This window comes from Astyanax mexicanus, chromosome 1 (assembly GCF_023375975.1).
Source record: "Astyanax mexicanus isolate ESR-SI-001 chromosome 1, AstMex3_surface, whole genome shotgun sequence".
NCBI classification, from domain to species: domain Eukaryota; kingdom Metazoa; phylum Chordata; class Actinopteri; order Characiformes; family Acestrorhamphidae; genus Astyanax; species Astyanax mexicanus.
Genome location: NC_064408.1, coordinates 83,621,639 through 83,640,854, shown reverse-complemented (window position 1 = coordinate 83,640,854; position 19,216 = coordinate 83,621,639). Strand labels below are relative to the sequence as shown.

General features: G+C 38.1%; 1 protein-coding gene across 1 annotated transcript in view; it reads left to right on the top strand.

Annotated features, from left to right (window-relative positions):
• Nucleotides 1–19,216, top strand: part of LOC103034830 (connector enhancer of kinase suppressor of ras 3) — a 67,787-nt gene that overhangs the window by 6,285 nt on the left and 42,286 nt on the right. The window contains exon 2 of the mRNA XM_049475197.1: nucleotides 17,652–17,815. Coding sequence (XP_049331154.1) covers nucleotides 17,652–17,815 — 164 coding nt within the window. The remainder of the gene's footprint in view (nucleotides 1–17,651; nucleotides 17,816–19,216) is intronic.

The following is a 19,216-nucleotide window of genomic DNA, read 5'->3' as shown; positions in this document are numbered from 1 at the left end:
ACAGAGGATATAAATACTGATGCAGACTTCAGCAGTTATACTGATAAAGACTTCCCTCCAAATAAATGCACTAAAACCCACACAGAGCCATGAAATTTTTTTTAGCATAAAGCAGCTCCAGTTTGTGCTAATCTTTTGGGTATTTTTTGTTGCTGCAGGCATCAGTGTGTTCCTTAACTATAGGCTAACCCTTAACTTATCAGCTACTGCCGAATAATTGATTGATTGATTGAGGTTAACATTAGCTAAGTATGAACACGGCCATAAACAGCTCAGTCAGTAAGAGGGCTGACTGTATTAAGACGTGAACTGCAGCTGTTTGCAGCAGGTGCTGGCGGATGAGTTATTAGTTCCTACTGGTGGGCTTTATCTGGGTCAGTGGGGTCTGCAGTAATAGGTGAAGGGCTCATGTTTGGAATTGTACATCCCTGTTCATGTTGACCTCAGTCATTAGCACAGTTTACAGTTCTCTGTGTGGTGTATTAGAGTGGGTCAGGCTGTGGATTTACATAACTGGAAATGAGTTGTAATGGTTTGTTTATCTTTGATTTGTAGAGAATTAGTATCACTTTGAAGGTTCAGAAATTATATGAAAAGTTCATATTGCAAACACAGATACCTTTATCTGTTTTTGCAAATGGACGCTTCTAATGCTGATATTTAATGGCCATGCCTAATGGCTGATAAAATAATTTTAGATTTATCTGGTATTTTTAGTAGTTGTGAGTCAGGCCGTAACAGGTAATGAGAGTAGGTTCTCTCGCTAGACTCTGTGCCAGGCCAAACATCGGACACTGGAGATTTGTTAACAAGAAATGGGAAATATGTCTTTAATGGTGAGCATATGCAAAAATAACAAACACAGACAACTAACTAAACCTGAAACAAAAAAACCAAGATACAACCCTAACTCCTGCCAACAAAACAGGAGAAAAGAGTAGACAAACATCATGGCACTTACTGACAACTTTTCCACAAAAATATATAGTAAACAAAATTAAAAATCAGTGGCCTGAGCATGATATTTTTCCAGGTCATGAAAGGGGAGACGCCCTAAACATCTCTCTCTCTCAGTTCTGGCTTTTCCAGGCTTTATAATAGGAAGCGCCCCTGGTGGCCAATCTTGGACCTGCACCTACAGAAAAAGAGCACAAAAATGTGTGAATCTGTGTTTAATCATCTGACCTTTTTTATAGAATACAAAAGTACTAGGTTCATGCTAGAGGTAAAACTGGCTCCTTTTAAAAGTGTATTTTTTTGCTTGTACAGGTCTGATCCAACCATTAAACCATTCAAATGCTTTAATGAGTTTTTTCACGTTCTATAAACTTAGTTACGGTCATGTGCCCTCTTTATCAAAATAATAAAAAAGCATGAATGAGCTTTTCAGTTTATTTATCTAATTTGAATTAGAATTTTGTGTCTATATTACATTACATTACATACATGATCAATGTATACTTATTAATGCTCTGTCATGATTCATTAAAAGCCATTTCTTGTAACATCATCTGGTTGAATGTGGATTACAAATATTGAGGGATTTATTAGGAAACTTCAGTTGTAATGCCTTTTCCTGGCTGTCAGGTAAACAAATTCCTTACAGTCATTTGGCTCCCGTTTAGTGTAATCCAGCAGCAGACAGGCTGCTCTTATGTCACAGCTGGAGTTAGACCAGAGAGCACATGGCAGAGGAGGTTTTGTTAAAAATGGTAAACATGAGTGAAGGGAATCCTTTCTGTAAAAACTGTTGCTCTTTTAGTCTGTATGTTATTTTGCTCCTCTATCACTTTCTCTCACATCTTAAGGATGTGCAATCTGTAACTCATAAATAGCAGCAACAAAGCCTTTTTTAAACAATTCATTGAGATCATGAAAAAACTCATACTGGTTCCTGTATAATTCCTAGCAGTAGTAGAGTAAGTAGTGAGCAGAGTGGTGTTACTGGGCTGGACTGGACCCAGATCAGTCCATCACCTCTGGCACGTGCTCTGCTGTCTAAGCTGTGAATAAGTGGAGTTTGGCTGGGGACAGCATTCCAGAGCCTGGGGGTCAACAGCGGGAATATTTAGCCAATTACCCCTCCCCTCCGACCCAGAGGAACAAGAACAGGCCAGAAAGTCGATAAAAAAAAGCATTTCAGACTGACCCCCATTCTGTGGTCATTACATCAATCTTCTTCACAAGTGGAGAAAAGAGCATGAGAACCACAGAGAAACAGGAGGAGAGGATAATGAGAGAGACAGACAATCAGAGAATAAAGAAACACACTATATCCGAAAGGCTTTATATATACGTATTATACATATACATTATAAATAATTTTATTTTATAAGTTTTTCATTTTTTTTAAATAAATGAACAATTACTCAACTGTGAATTCTCACTTGCTGCATGCAGTGTTGTTTAGCCGATGCAGAATATAGCAAATTGCGGGTCAGTCTCACAGGAAGGATCTGTATTGTTCAACACAATGAGTTGTTTGTTATTGCGTTTGAATGGGAATGTCTGGCTGTTAGATACTGTATATGTTGTTTTTTCGGTTGATAAATAATTAACCTCTTAAATTCTAACTACTCATTCCATTTGCATTGCTTTGCATGTTTTGAACAATTAGTAATTCTTAGTAAGCATAAAGTTTTTGATTGTAATTATAAGTAATGTATTTAATGTTGCAGTGTGTATATGTTTATATGTTGGGCTCCACAAGATTTCCTATTCTGTTAGAAAGAAAAAAGGAAAGACACTGAAATTCAGGGGCTCAATTTATTACAGTGTATTTACACCAGTTTTCGCATTAGTGGATAAATGATTAGATGATAAATTCTTTTAAAAGGTAGCTTCACCAGGACAGCAGAATTCAAAAGTTTTACATTTCATTTAAACAATGAATCAGCTACTATAAATGTATCATGATTTGAAGTTTTACATTTCATTTAAACAATGAAACAGCTACTATAAATTAGGGGTGTCACGATTCTCTAAATCCTCGATTCGATTTCATTTTCGATTTGAGGGTCACGATTCGATTCGATTCTCGATTTTCTTGTTTTTTTTCTTGTTATTATTTTATGCCTCATAAAATTTAAATAATATATTTATTATTATTATTATTATTATTATTATTATTATTATTATAAATATTATAAATATTATTATTATTATTTATTAAGATATATATGGTAATGCCATCTAGTGACTTTTTTTGGTAGCAACAGTGTGCACTATTAAAACAAGCAGTTTATCAGAGCTGTGTGTGGATGGCTGGTGAAACTGCTCATTACATGAAGCTGCAGTTCTTCATCCAACCACTAGCAGCAGCAGCACCCCGCTCTCTTCACTCAGTCACTACTTCAGTACAGCCCAGCCACGGGCTACAGAGCTCAGCCAGTCCGTTTTTACTGTTTCTGTAAACAAATAAAGGTTTTAACCCCACTAACCGGATAATACAGCTCACTACAGTTCATCTTTCAGCCCAAGCAGCTAACAGCAGCAGGTTAGAACAGCCGACACGGAGTCACTGCTCGGATTACATTATAAACAGGTCAGTTAGCGCGCTGCTAACCTCAGGATGTTTATAACTACGGAGTTTAGTGGACACACCACGGCCGCCAGGTAAGTCTTTTAAAGGCTACTGAAGACTATTAAAGGCTATTAGAGTGTAACCCCTGGCTCCCAGGGGTTACAAGAGGTTATTGAAAGCATTGTTGGGGGGCAGAAATCAGTACAGGCTGGTTAGATAAGTGATGTGGGTATTGTCTTATAAATATTTACACATAACTTATATCTCTCCTGAAAAGCTTTTATTTTAGTCAGAAACACGCTTGTGTTTACTTTATCTGAGAGAAAGATGTTTTTTTAATTCAATGGAAAGCAACAGGTGTAGTCAATTATAAGTTTAAGATTTTTAATCCACCTCACTGTGATCTATAGTCAGTGTTCTCAAGTCACACTGACACACGCATTTCAGCGAGTTCACACGCTCTCACCTGCGCGCACCCACCCCTCCGTTAGATACAGATACAAAACCTGCGCGCCCAACCCCCGCCCCCCCTCCCCCGTTGGACAGATAAAAACAGTGATCACACTCCCGCCGACTGCGCTCATGCAGTGGCTATCTCTATTTAAATGAATAGGATGCGCTGTGTTGGTGCCGCGCCATTTGCGTAGCGCGCTGCGCTGTTTGCGTAGCGCGCGCGGGAGGGATCGTCGATCCTCTTTTTGACTTCGATACTCGAGATCGTGACCTCATTTCGATTCGATTTCGATAAAATATCGAGATCGTGACACCCCTACTATAAATGTATCATGATAGTTTGAGCAGGTTAAAGTAAAAATACCAGTATTCTGTTCGAAATTTATTCTCAGTTTAGGCACAACATTTATTTTGGTAATGCCCATGGCAGAGAGTGCGATAAGTCAAAAAGTCTTTACTATACTACACTACACTACTAATATTTTAAAGCAGAAAGCAGAAAAATAAAAATTAACTACATATTTCTGTTGTTTAAAGTGATAAGGAGGAACATTTGTAAATATTGTTCCCTATTGGTACACTTGAGTGTAGTAAAGTCTTTTCTTGAGACCTTTGTTGAAAGCCTGGAGCATATTCAGTCAAATCCTGAGAACAATAAACATTCCTCAGGTCCCTAAAGAGCTGGTGTAAAAGTCTAATACGGTGCTACTGACTGTACACACAATAACTTTCCCTTTGCCAGACTACTGACTTCTGAAAGGCAACAAGCCAATTTTCTGAAAGAGAGATCAGGATAGAAGGGGGTAGGGACTATGGGAAGAGAAAAGAGAGGGAGAGACAGAACTGTAACTAAAGACTGAGAGCACTGAGGTTTGTATATGTTATTAAATTGGATAGGATTTGAGGGGAATATGGTGAGGATGTGGATTAGTGAGCTTTACTGAGGGTGTTTCTCATCAGCTTCTGTGAGTGAAGTATATGTTCTGGTCCTCAGTTTAGAAATATATTACTATACTATCCAGAGCCATGCTGGTTACTTCCATGCCTGTTCCATCATTAGGACATGTGAAGATTATGTGAGGAATCTGTACGAATTGCATTTGGTTAACAACTAGTTTCACTAATATATTAATTATTTCATTATTCATTATTTGTATTATTGGTATCTCAGTTGAAAAATCCACTTCAGGACTTCAGATAGGAAAGCTGTTCCTTTTTTGTTGAGCGACTTGGTTAACCAGCTCTTAATCAGCACAGTGTCTTACGCTGGTTAAACAGCTTGTTCTTGCTACTCATGTTGGTCAATGTGCTTGGTCTTGGTGGCCATGCTGGTCAATCTGCTTGGTCTTGGTGGTGATACTGGTCAGTCTACTTGGTCTTGGTGGTTATGCTGGTCAATGTGCTAGTTATTGATGGTCATGCTTGTCAATCTACTTGGTCTTGGTGGTTATGCTGGTCAATGTGCTTGGTCTTGGTGGTCATACTGGTCAATCAACTTGGTCTTGGAGGTTATGCCGGTCAATTTGCTTGGTCTTGGTGGTCATACTGGTCAATCAACTTGGTATTGGTGTTCATGCTGGTCAATTTACTTGGTCTTGATGGTCATACTGGCCAACTGACTTGGTCTTGGTGGTCATACTGGTCAATCAACTTGGTATTGGTGGTCATGCTGGTCAATTTACTTGGTCTTGGTGGTCATACTGGTCAATTGACTTGGTATTTGTGGTCATGCTGGTCAATCTGCTTGGTCTTGGTGGTCATGCTGGTCAATCTGCTTGGTCTTGGTGGTCATGTTGGTCAATGTGCTTGGTATTGGTGGTCATGCTGGTCAATGTCCTTGGTATTGGTGGTCATGCTGGTCAATGTGCTTGGTCTTGGTGGTCATGCTGGTCAATCTGCTTGGTCTTGGTGGTCATGCTGGTCAATGTGCTTGGTCTTGGTGGTCATGCTGGTCAATCTGCTTGGTCTTGGTGGTCATGCTGGTCAATCTGCTTGGTCTTGGTGGTCATGCTTGTCAATGTGCTTGGTCTTGGTGGTTATACTGGTCGATCAACTTGGTATTGGTGGTCATGCTGGTCAATCTACTTGGTATTGGTGGTCATACTGGTCAATCGACTTGGTATTGGTGATCATGCTGGTCAATCTGCTTGGTCTTGGTGGTCATGCTGGTCAATCTGCTTGGTCTTGATGGTCATACTGGTCAGTCTGCTTGGTCTTGGTGGTTATGCTGGTCAGTCTACTTGGTCTTGGTGGTTATGCTGGTCAATGTGCTTGGTATTGGTGGTCATGCTGGTCAATCTACTTGGTCTTGGTGGTTATGCTGGTCAATGTGCTTGGTATTGGTGGTCATACTGGTCAATGTGCTTGGTATTGGTGGTCATACTGGTCAATCTGCTTGATCTTGGTGGTCATGCTGGTCAATTGACTTGGTCTTGGTGGTCATGCTGGTCAATCTGCTTGGTCTTGGTGGTCATGCTGGTCAATCTGCTTGGTCTTGGTGGTTATTCTGGTAGACAAGCTTGGTGATAGTGGACTCATGCTGATCAACCAGCATGGTCTAGCTTATTCATACCAGTTGTCTAGCTTGGGGATGCTGATCATGCTTAAAGACCATCTAAATTAAACATTAAACTCTATTAGGAGCATAGTGTTTGAGCTGGCCATGCTGTTCTTTTGCAGAGACTACCAGAGACAAAGGTCAATTTCAAAAAGCATATTTATTCCAGATATCCCACCTACAAACACTGCTCCTAAAAATGTGTAAGAGGCTCAATATAAAATTTCCTGATTGCTGAGATATAGTAAATTATTTGTGGGCATTTGGGAGCCACTATCAATATGCATGAAAATCCTGTGACTTTTGGGAGTAGTAAGATGTCTAGTATTCAGTGAATAATACGGTTTTGGTTTTAAAGGTTTAAACTGTTGACCAACATCTCACCTAAGCAAGCAGAATGCAATAGGGTTTTATAAGGCTATCAGAAGCACCATCTTCAATCACACTTCAGTTTCTCACGTGTGTGATTGATGGTAACATATGGTATGGCTCCATGTTAATGCTTAATGTGGCGATTCGGTCTTACCCGCTGTTTACCCTCTGAGCTGTATGAGCTGTGAGCAGGAATGTTCCCAAGCAGACAGCACTGATGCTGAGACATACTTCCACATTTTCTCATGTCAGCCTCAGGCTTTGAAGTGCAGTCCAAGCCAGAGAGCTGATCCAAGCTAGGTGGTGATCGGAAAATCACACTTGGGAGGTTCCGGTGACGTCATCCACCTGAATGGCAGCCTAAGATCTCGGCTCCTCCGAAAAACTAGCATTTCGCCCCTTTAAATCAGCTAAAATAATTGCAAGTTTATATTACTAAGTGGGGCAAGAATGGGGAAAAGGGACGTGAACAAAAAAAGCACTACAGAGGAGCCGACAAACGAGGAAAATGCAGAAAACAGCTCCACACAAGCACAAGGTAACGAAGCTAATGCTAATCCTCAAGTACACGAGGCAGCTAGCTTGGCGAGAGTTCTGGAGGAGATACGGGACTTTCGCAAAGATGCGAACCAGCAGTTATTTGATATCAAGTCGGAGCTTAACAATATCAACCGTAAAATAGCTCAGGCAGAGGCACGGATTGAAAAGACGGAGAGTCGCGTACAAAATGTCGAACAAGTTCTGGACAAACTGATAAAAGTAGTGACCCAGCAAGAGAGCAAACTGCTCGATCAGGAAGGCAGGTCTCGGCGAGAGAATCTGAGGATATATAATGTCGCAGAAGGAGAGGAGGGACCGTCTATGGTGGAGTTTATCGAGACTTTACTACGGCAAACGCTGGAGCTACCCACGAGCACCCAGCTGGAGATTGAGAGAGCACACCGCTCCCTCGCTCCGAGATCCTCCGGGAGCAACGAGGATAAGCCGCGGTCAATAATAATCAAATTTCTCCGCTACAAAACCAAGGAAGAAATCCTTCGCAAGGCATGGGGCCAGAAAAGAGTGCTTTGGAAAGGGAGACCAATATACTTTGACCAGGACTATCCTCCAGCAGTACTACAGAAACGCAGGGAATACTCCGAGGCAAAGCGAGTGCTAAAGCAGAAAAGCATACGCTACCAAACCCCGTTTCCTGCGAAACTGCGAGTATTTTACGAGGACGGGACGCAACTATATCACACAGTGGAGGAAGCGACTAAAGATATGAAGGACAGAGGATTCCCTGTCAACGTGATTACATCAAGAGAGAGCCTGACCGAGCAGCTCTCCCGCTCTGCGTGGGTAACTATGGGAGAACTGAGAAAGCAGAGGCAGGTGGAGGAGCGAGAGAGCAATATCCGAGAGAGGTTACGAACCTTCAGAAGGCAGACTTCACCTGCTTTGGGCGAGTAAATACGAGTCCATTGACTTGGACAATGCGGACAAGCTAAAATATAGCGCACAAATATGTATATATGACGCTGTCCTGTCATTGCCATGCATAATATGCTGCATTCCCTACGTACAGTAAGCCATTATATTGCATTCTGATATAATATAATTTCTGATATAATTTCCCCTACTAATATCGTAAAAATACATGGGAGGAATACATGGGAGTTAATGGACAGTTTTTTTTCTCTTTTTGTTGGGACTGCTTCGGTGGGGGCCCTCTACACACAGATGGTAGAGGCTTTCCCCCACGGCTGGATGTTTTTCCCAGCCCCATATAGGGTCTATTATTTGAGACCCCAGCCTTGGAACCAGACTCAAGTTCATGTTCGAGTTTCACTGTTATTGGTTTTCTTTTTGTTTGCTTTTTCTCTTTTTATTCAGGGGGTGGATCAACCAAGTTCTATGTCTGTGAGTATAATTGGCCACCAGTCTGTAAACACATATGGCTAGTAATAAGGTAAAGATTATTTCTTTCAATGTAAATGGGCTGCTAAACCCTATTAAACGGAAGAAAATTATATCTAAAATGAAGAAAGAACAAGCCCATGTAGTGTATCTACAAGAAACTCACTTAAATGATAAGGAACATGGAAAATTAAGGGGGATGGGCTTTACACATTTATTTTTCTCCTCATATAAATCTGGACATAGGAGAGGAGTTGCTATTCTTATATCAAGTAAGTTACATTTTGAGAAAAAAATGGAAATGGGGGATAAAGAGGGCAGATTTATTTTAGTACAGGGAAAGGTAGAGGGACAACCAGTCACCTTACTAAATATTTATGCACCACCAGGAAGTGACTTTAGTTTCTTCCAGAAGATTACTAATATTATGGTAACGAAAACAGAAGGAATTTTAATATGCGGAGGAGACTTAAATACACACCTACAACCTAAGTTGGATTCTTCTAGTGGAAAAACCAATGAACCAAAGACACTACATAAGAAAATAAACACTCTTTTTAAGGAGGTTGGTTTAATAGACGTATGGAGAGAACTATTTCCGAACAGACGGGATTATACATATTATTCTGCTCCTCATTCCCATTACACACGGATAGACTATTTTATTACATTTGCAACAGACAAAGATAATATACACTCCTGTGGAATTGGAGCGATAGACCTAAGTGACCATGCGCCTATATATCTGTACGTTGACCTTGGTACTCGGCAAAAGAATACAATTTGGAGACTAAATTCAAGTTTACTTAAGGACCCTTGCTTTAAGGAACAAATTAAAACAGAAATTACAAACTATTTGGAATTTAATGATAACGGGGAGGTTTCCCCGCCTATATTATGGGATACCCTAAAGGCAGTTCTACGGGGTAAAATTATAGCAACAACAACTTATAAGAAAAAAATAAAGAACCAGAGAATGGAGGAGTTGCAAAGGAAACTGAAGGAATTAGAAAAAAAACACAAGTCATGCAGGGCACAAAACATATTTGAGGAAATTAGGAACATTAGATATGAAATTAATAGCTTGACTACACAAGAAATTAAAACAAAACTAAAATTTCTAAAACAGAGATATTATGAAAGCGGGTCTAAATCAATGAAAATATTGGCTTGGAAATTGAAAAAAAAGATAGCAGAAAATACAGTACATAAAATTAAGGATCCAAGAACGAAGAAAATAAAACACAAGCTAACTGAAATCCAAGATGCCTTTGAAACATTTTATAAAACGCTATATTCAAAAATTCCAGGGGGAAGTGTGACCCAGATCGATGCTTTTTTGAACTCATTGGAGTTACCTACTTTAAATGATGAACAAAACGAAGTGCTTATTAACGACATAACTGAAGACGAACTAAATGCGGCAATCAGTAAACTCAAATTAAACAAATCACCAGGACTGGATGGTTTCACAGCGGAATGGTACAAGGAATTCCGTAAAGAACTGATTCCGGTTATGCTTCCTACACTGAACTGGGTTTTGAAAGAGGCACAAACACCACCTAGCTGGAAGGAAGCAGTAATTTCAGCTATATTAAAGGAAGGCAAGGATAATACAGAGTGTGGGTCATACAGACCAATATCTGTTCTAAATGTAGATTATAGACTCTTTACTTCTATTATGGCTAAACGACTAGAGGAGTTTCTACCCAGATTAATTCATAATGATCAGACTGGCTTTGTAAAACAACGTCAAACACAAGACAATATACGAAGATCCCTACATGTCATAGACCATATACAAAAAAACAACATAAAAGCCATAGTGATGAGTGTTGATGCTGAAAAGGCATTCGATTCAGTTAACTGGATTTTTCTTTATAGAGTTCTACACAGATTTGGCCTACACGAAACAATTATTACAACTATACAGGCCCTCTATAATAACCCAGTAGCCAGGATTAAGATCAACGGACATTTATCAAATAGCTTTACAATAGAAAGGGGTTCTAGACAGGGATGTGCGTGGTCACCCCAGTTGTTTGCTCTATACTTGGAGCCACTGGCCCAATTCATTAGACAAAAGGAGGACATTATTGGAATTACAATTAAAGGGGTAGAACATAAACTAGCTTGCTATGCCGATGATATCCTCGTATACCTAGCACAGCCAACACATTCTTTACCCCACCTGATGCGGTCGTTTGAACTATATGGTCAACTTTCAGGATATAAAATTAATGTAAGCAAAACTCAGCTACTCTCATATAATTATAACCCACCAGAAACAATTACAAATAGGTACCCTCTGACATGGCACACAGGATTTCTGAAATATCTAGGGATTACAATACCAAAAGATCTTGCAAAATTATCAGAATATAATTATCAGCCTATTAATGAAAGAATTAAAGAGGACATCACAAGATGGAATCTAATTCCTTTTTTTAGTTTTAGTTCAAGGATTGAATCCATTAAAATGAATGTACTACCGAGATTATTATATTTATTCCAAACCTTACCTATAGAAATTAACCAAAACCAATTTGATGAATGGGATAAAATGATATCGAGATATATTTGGCAAGGAAAAAGACCTAGGGTTCGCCTTAAAACCTTACAACTAATTAAAGAAAAGGGGGGCTGGGGTCTACCCTCTTTGAGAGATTATTACCTTGCAGCACAAATGAGGGCTGTTATATATTGGTGCAACCCAATATATAATGCACACTGGAAGAATATTGAAGAAAAAGTCATCCCCATCCCCATACAGACAATCCTAGCAGATGACAAACTACAAGACTATATAAATACCATTGAGAATCCATGGGTGAAATGGACCCTTAAAGTGTGGAAAAGGATTATAAAAGAATATAACTTAGAGGGAGACATTGCAATTCTTAAATGGTGTGCATATGATTCTAACTTTACCCCAAACAAACTGGACTCCAGATTTAAGGACTGGACAACCAAGGGAATAACAGCACTGTGTACAATCCTGGAAGAAGGAGCACTACCTAGTTTTGAAAAGTTTAAAAAAAAATATTCGTTAGAAAAACAAGATTTTTATCGATACTTACAGATGCGAAACTTTATTAAAACAAAGGCACAAAATATAACTGAGTTGAGTGCAGGTCTAATGGATTTGTTCAGGAAAGCATATAATGCAGATACCGGTGGCAGAATTATTTCGTGTTTGTATGGAGCCCTATCAGATTTAAAACCACATTCAACTCTATATATTAAAAGTAAATGGGAGAGGGAAGGAGGGATAACTATATCAGATGAAGAATGGAAAACAATATGGAGATATCAATGGAAGTGCACTAGGTCCCTGTATTGGAGAGAGTTTGGTTGGAAAAACCTGATAAGATATTTTGTTACACCCTCTCAGAAGGCCCATTATGATAATAACCCCCCAGTGTGCTGGAGGAACTGTGGAAATTTAAATGCTACACATTACCATATATTCTGGGACTGCCCCGGTATTAAGGACTACTGGAAGAGGATACATGAAGCCCTACAAGAGATATTTGAATGTGAAATTTCCTTAGAAAGTAAGACTTTATATTTTGGGCTCATACCCCAAAAGTGGGAGAAAAGGGATAAATATCTAATGAACATATTGCTGGTGGCTGCCAAGAAAACTCTTACTAGGAAGTGGCTATCACAGGAGTGTCCTACTATAAATGCATGGATGGATATTATAATGGATATATATGAAATGGAGAAGATAACTGCTTTTGTTAATCTTACAGTGAGACAATTCCTCTCAGACTGGAAAAAATGGGTCGAATATGTCACACCCCTTAGACCTGACTTCATATTCACAAACTAAATATATCTCTGTACAGATAAGATCACCCCCTGTATGTATATAGTTTTGATATTGTGGGCACTATTTGTTTTTTTTTTTTTGTTCTTTCTGTTGTTTGAGGGTGGGAGGGGGAGAATAGGAGGGGGAAGGGGAAGGAGGGAAGGGGAAGAAAAAAGAAAAAAAAAAAAGAAAAAAAGTTTTAAGTATGGGGACTTACAGAAATGTTTGACTATTGTCTGTTTTTGATGTATGTGTATGCGTACATACACACACAAAGATTTAAATGTCCCATAATGACATGTATGATTCTGTATGACAATAAAAAAATAATAAAAAAAAAAAAAAAGGAAAATCACACTTGGACTTGAGTCGTCTTTCTCTCATGGGAAAGTACGTCCAGGTTTTACGGACCACTCACAAGAATGGTCTTTCCCTTAAAGTGCTAGTTACTCAGTTACTTTCTGTAAGTATAAACAGTGGGCTTTACATGCTAATTAAAGTGTTGGAAAGGGAGACCTGTATTTAAACTAGTATTTGTAAAGCTAATGCACACAAGGCTGGCTGTAGACCAGTGGGGCTATGTGATAGAGCCACATATTCAAGAGAGTATTATTGAATTGAGTACAGAAAGAATTATACATAGAAAGAATATGGTGACAGGTGAAACACATTAATCAATTAATTCACGTAGCAAGATTAAAATTTAAGTACTATGTTGGTTTTTGTAACACATTAATCGATTCATTCAACGTAGCAAGATTAAAAGTTTAGCACTATGTTGGTTTAACTATTGATTTTGATGAAAGTTGCCGGTGTATAATGTTGGCACTAATACCACTGGATACACCAATGACTAGGATATATTTGGTCAATCAGGTGACAGAGACAGAGCAAGCACATTCTTGCAGTTTTGACAGTTGGATGCATAGTATGCTGCTTCTGAGGTAAACAGAACATGCATTTTAAATTGTTGTGCTATTTGTTTTGTTTTGGTTTAACTAATAACTGAATATGAATTATTTTGAAGGGGCATTTAAATTAAAGCTATCTGCCTTACCATTACTGTGGTAAAAAGCTTAACTGTGACTAAAAGTTGTGCTAGCCATCTTGCAGGGGGGGCTAATTAGCTAACATTTAGGTAGCTAACATTTTGTATCAGGTGTGGATGTTTTTAAATGGAGTACATTTGAACAATTGTTGTTGTACATTTTTTTAACTTTGGACTTTTTGATAAAGCTTTTATCGCCAGCAAGTTAGCTATCTAGCAGTAGTTATCTAAGCTAGTTAGATACCTAGCATTAGCTAGCTAGTTACTTAGTTATCATACCTAAACTAGTCTTTTTAAGCAGATATTATCAAAAAATACCACATTCCACAAAATGGACCTACACAAATTAGGGTTGATTAAAAAAATACTGCAGTAACAGTATTTTTAAGGGTTTAAAGATGATTGAAATAGTGTTAAAATATTGCTGTTGATTCATTATTAATTTATGCTGCAAAAGTGATGATAAATCAACATCAGAAGCAATGTTGATTAAAACAATGGTTCAGTAAAGTTAATGTTGATAGTTTAACATTTAACATCTATTTAACAGCTATACATTTATTGATTGCTAGCTTTTTAGTCTTTTATGTCAGTCACACAAAGCACAGTTTTACATTTCAAATCTTATAAAACACTACAACAACATTTTCTACCTTTAAATGTAAAAACAAAAGCACCATGGACTACTGTTGCCTGCTATGAAACAAGCTGTCTCACCTTTGTTGTATTTTATTGTTGCTGTCCAAATATTTTTTGTTAACTACATAATTTGAACACACAAAAACACACTCTCCCGTACACTGTGTCAAAATGTCTTGGTGAAACAGATTGGAGACTTGTATTGCATGCGGGAATATAAGTGCTCGGCCGTGTTGCCAAGATGGCCGCTGATTAAAGCCTATAAAGACTACACTGCCAAACTCCTGTTGGTGATAAACATAACAAAATACCAGTCAAACCAGCTAGCCAAACAGCCACACATCATAGTAGTAATCAAATTAAGTGCTAACAAGCTAGTTGTTAGGACAAGCTAGGACTGTTTTAGGCCCTTAACATACCCTAAACCTAAATATTTACAACTTTAATGCTAAAACAGCGTTCAGGCTGTTTTCCAGCAATTACTGACTGTCACAGAAGCTGCTAACTCCAGGAATAATTTTGCTCTACACAATCTAACCGTACTCAATATAAATTCAGTATACTAGAAAGGCCTCCATAAAGGTTTTTAAATGACCCTGATTTTAAAATAGAGTAGTATTAGTGTGTCGCTGTGCTGATTTTAATGGTTCTATTACTGGGGACTCTCTCTTTCTAAAGGATGGAGAATGCAGCTGTTGTCCTTTGGGTGAAAGAGGGGTTGCCGTGCTTGGCAGTGTTTGACCTTTGCTCCCTCTTACACCCTGACCCTCTCTGTGCCTTTGATTTCAAGAAATAGAGTCTACCCCCCACAAAGAGGCTCTATTCAGTCTGCTGTCACTGCAGCAGCAGACAGCAAGACACATGGAGCCCTCCCCCACCGCCGTAAACAGAATATACAGCAGAAAAATTACCCCAATACTTTCTCCAGAGATTCTCAGCTCAGTGACACGCCAGTCTGCAGCCCAGTGTCTCTTTAGTGTTTAGATCTGTGCCTATTTGGTCTTTAGCTCATTCCTTTTTTTTGGCTTGTATGTAGTCTTTAACTGTAAGTCTCGTCAGTCTTTAGCTCGGTGTCTTTGGTCTTTATCTTAGTGCCCCTTTAGTTTTTTGCTTATTAAATGTAGTCTAGAATAGTGAAGAATAGTGAAAGTCTTTAGCTCAGTGTGTCTTTATGTTTTTACTCACTATAACTTTTACTGAGAGTCTTGTTAGTCAATCTACAGATCAGTGTCTCTGTAGTTGTTAACACCCTAATGCACCCTAGTGTTTGCACCCTAATGCTTTATTTTGTCATATTTCAGTGTCTTTAGTCCTCAGCTCTTCAGTGTCTTTTTTGTCTTTAACTAAGTGTCTTATTCGTCTGATAAGTGTCTTTCGTTTTCAGTTTAGCATTTATTTTTGTTTATAGATTAGTCTCTCTTTTCTAAAGCCCAGAGTCTCTTTAGTCTTTAGCACAGCATTTTTAGTCTTTAGCTGAGTGTTTTTTTAGTCTTTAGTGTAGTGTCTTTAGTCTTTAACTGTGTGTCTGGACCTCACGTCTCTTTAGTCTTTAGCTCAGTGTATTTAGTATTTTGATAAGCCTATCTCCTTTAATTCTTTAGCTCAGATTCTCTTTAGTGTTTAGCTCAGTTTCTGTATTTAGCTTTTAGCTCAGTATAGTTAGTGTTTTGGTCAGTATCTCTTTAGTTTTTAGCTCAGCTTCTTCAAATCTTTACCTCAGATTCTCTTTAGTGTCTAGCTCAGCTTCATTAAGTGTGCAGCTCAGTGTCTCTTTAGTCTTTAGCTGAGTGTCTCTTTAGCTTAATGTCTTTAGTCTGTAACTGTGTGTCTGCACCTCATGTCTCTTTACTCTTTAGCTCAATTTTTTAGTGTTTTGGTGAGTATCTGTTTAGTTTTTAGCTCAGCTTCTTCAATTATTTAGCTCAGATTCTCTTCAGTGGTTAGCTCAGATTCTGTTTTTTATTTTTAGCTCAGTGTTTACGACATTATATAAAAGCTCTTTTTACCAACATTGATTAGCATTTTAAAGTTAGAAGTGGTAGATTAGACAGATTGGGCTAGTAAAAGACACTTCTGCTGGGAAAACAGAAGAGCCATCTGTCAACCTGCAGGACAGACACACAGAAGATGTGTGCTCTGTATGTGAGCGTGGTGTTGAAGACTAGTGTTTTAAATGCTGCAGTCGTTGTTTCTGCGCCTTTAGGGCAACTTAGCGAGTTGTTGTTAAACCATCTACGTGGCAACAAAGCCAACTCTGAAGAACTGAATGAGCTGTGTGTGTTATTTCAGCAGGTATGTGTGAATAACCTCATATGTGTGAATTGACAGTTTTGCCCTGAATTTGAGCTTTAGACAGGTTTCTGGACCGGGCCTGAAAGTTATTGGGGTTATTGTACAACATAACTTAAGCCTAAAGTCATGCTTATCCCATTGGAGAGGCTGACGACATTCCTATTGAGCTTATTTAGTCTTTGAGCTCATGTTATTTAGCTTGCAAAAAAATTCTCACTGTAAAATTATTGATTTTGCAATTTTGTTGGTAAGTAATAAAAACTCTTCCACAGGAAACAAATTAAACATAAAAAATAATTATAAGTTTTGTATTTAATGTTAGATCAGCAAGTAAACAATACATTGCAAAGGTTTTAGGTTACTATAGAAATGGTCATTTAAAAGCACCTTATGTTATTTAACTTTCATCACAATATTTTGGAAGATCTGGGCATATGTAAACTTCTAATCATAATTAGTGTATGGTTTATTAATTTGTTTGAATATTTATCATAAGTTACATTTTGATTGATCATTTTATTTCCCTTTTGCCTTTGTTTTTGTTGTACTCTGTGGAGTTCGGCCTGGGGTGTAGTGATATTTTCATTCATTTTTCACATGTACCCCTTGTAAAAAAAAAAACATTACGATTTTTTAAAGCTCCTTATCAGGGCAGTAAGTGTGAATTTACTGAGTAAAACACACATTTTAAAATAACTTCAAATAACAAATATGTTAAAAGTAGTGGATTTATAATGCTTTCTTCATTAAAACATCTTGGTCACCTTCCAGGGAGTCCCCTGGTATTATTCTTTATACTGTTCTTAACAAACACCTGGTTTGATAGTGTTTAGTGATCAGGTGAACTGCTGATAGAATTGAACACATCTACTGGGGTATTGGCTGGGATTTATTGCTTTGTGAGATACTCGTCAGAGCTGTGTAAAGATCCTGTATTGACTCAGTGCTCCAGTGTTTGTTCTAACACTCGAACAGTGTCAAATAAGGCGAGTCCTTCAACACTCTCGCTGAAAGAGCCTCTGTGTGATTTCTCTTTCTCTCTGTCTCTCAGGCCTGGACGACAGTCTCCAACAGTACATTCCGAACTTCGTGAAGGAGAAGATCAGCGGAGAGCAGCTGCTAAAGATCTCCCACCAGGACCTGGAGGATCTGGCCATGAGTCGCATCGGACACCAGGAGCTCATCTTGGAGGCTGTAGACCTGCTCTGTGCTCTGGTCAGTACTGGAACTTGAGTTAGAATGCAGAATAGAAGGTGATAAATCTGTTCATCAGGTGGTTAAAGAAGTAACTGTTTTATTTTACAGCAAGTTCATTGCATATATTTAAAGTTTAGTTTAGAAAGATTTATTTTAAAATGTTAAGTTACACACTTCTCTCCACATCATCAGACACCTCACTGTAGGTAATGAACCCTCATACCAAAGCTGAAAATGATCAGCCTTTACCCAGCCTGCAGAAAACGTTTTGAGAATGTTTAACAACGCTCTGAAAAGGTTCCAGGAAGGTTAGTCTGTACTGTAAACTTTTTATGTGACATAAAAATTATTTGCATCACGTTACTCACAAAACGTTTCCAACTAGACAAATACTAACATTATGGAAATGTTAAAAGTAAAATTTCCATAACAATGTTGCAGTGATGTTAGCAGAATGTTTAGATACGTTAAATCAAAACGTTCTATAAACATCCAGAAAACGTGTCATATTTAACATTGTAAGAAAATTAACAGTAACGTTCATTTTACTAACCAAAAATTATTAGCTGGGTAGTTTATCCTTGATATACTTGATATTTTTGTTTTAGACAACTCTGTGTTCCACAGTTAATCCTTTCAGACACAGAGAATTTCTATCAAAATGTTAGATTTCCTGATATGGATATGTTACAAAATATTAAGCAGATTTTTTAGCTGCAGTCTTAAAGGTCATTTCTCAAGTGGTTTCTCTAAGTAACACTGTGTACTAAGTATAACATATCACTTTTTAGTATATGAAACCTCTTTAGAAGACAGTATATTACTTTTCAGAAAAACTACAATTTGTACATCACTTCCTGTGTGCTACATTTTAAAGAAAACATTTACTATTTAAATGTAATTAATTGAGAAAAGAGAAAAATGCCTTAAAATGCTTAAAATGTCTACCCTGCATCAAGTTAGAGGTTAAACAGAATAAAAATCAAATCTACTGATTCCTCTTAACTAAAATTTAGTCTGGTGCCTAAAGTTTGCTTCTCACACACACAGAGAGACAACTCAGGAGTTGAAACTAATCTCAAATAATCTTTCCTATGTGGTCATTGGACGACCAAGCGGGGCACAGGAAGCTTGGTTCCCCTGTAGTTCCCTAACAAAGAGTAGAAGGGACTTAATAATGATATATAGTTCTTATGAAGTTATTTTTGCAAACCTACAGTAACCAAATAGCACACTTAAATAAAAAGAAATTATAGTGGGACCATTTAAAGCAGTTTTATAGTTAATAGTGTATATTATGTATATGATGTATAGTCTATAGGATAGGAGGAGGCTGCAAGAGAAAAGGAAAGAAGGGATTTCCCATAGAGTCCAGTCAGCTGCATCTCTCCCACTCTCTGTTTTCCTGCCTTTGCCTTG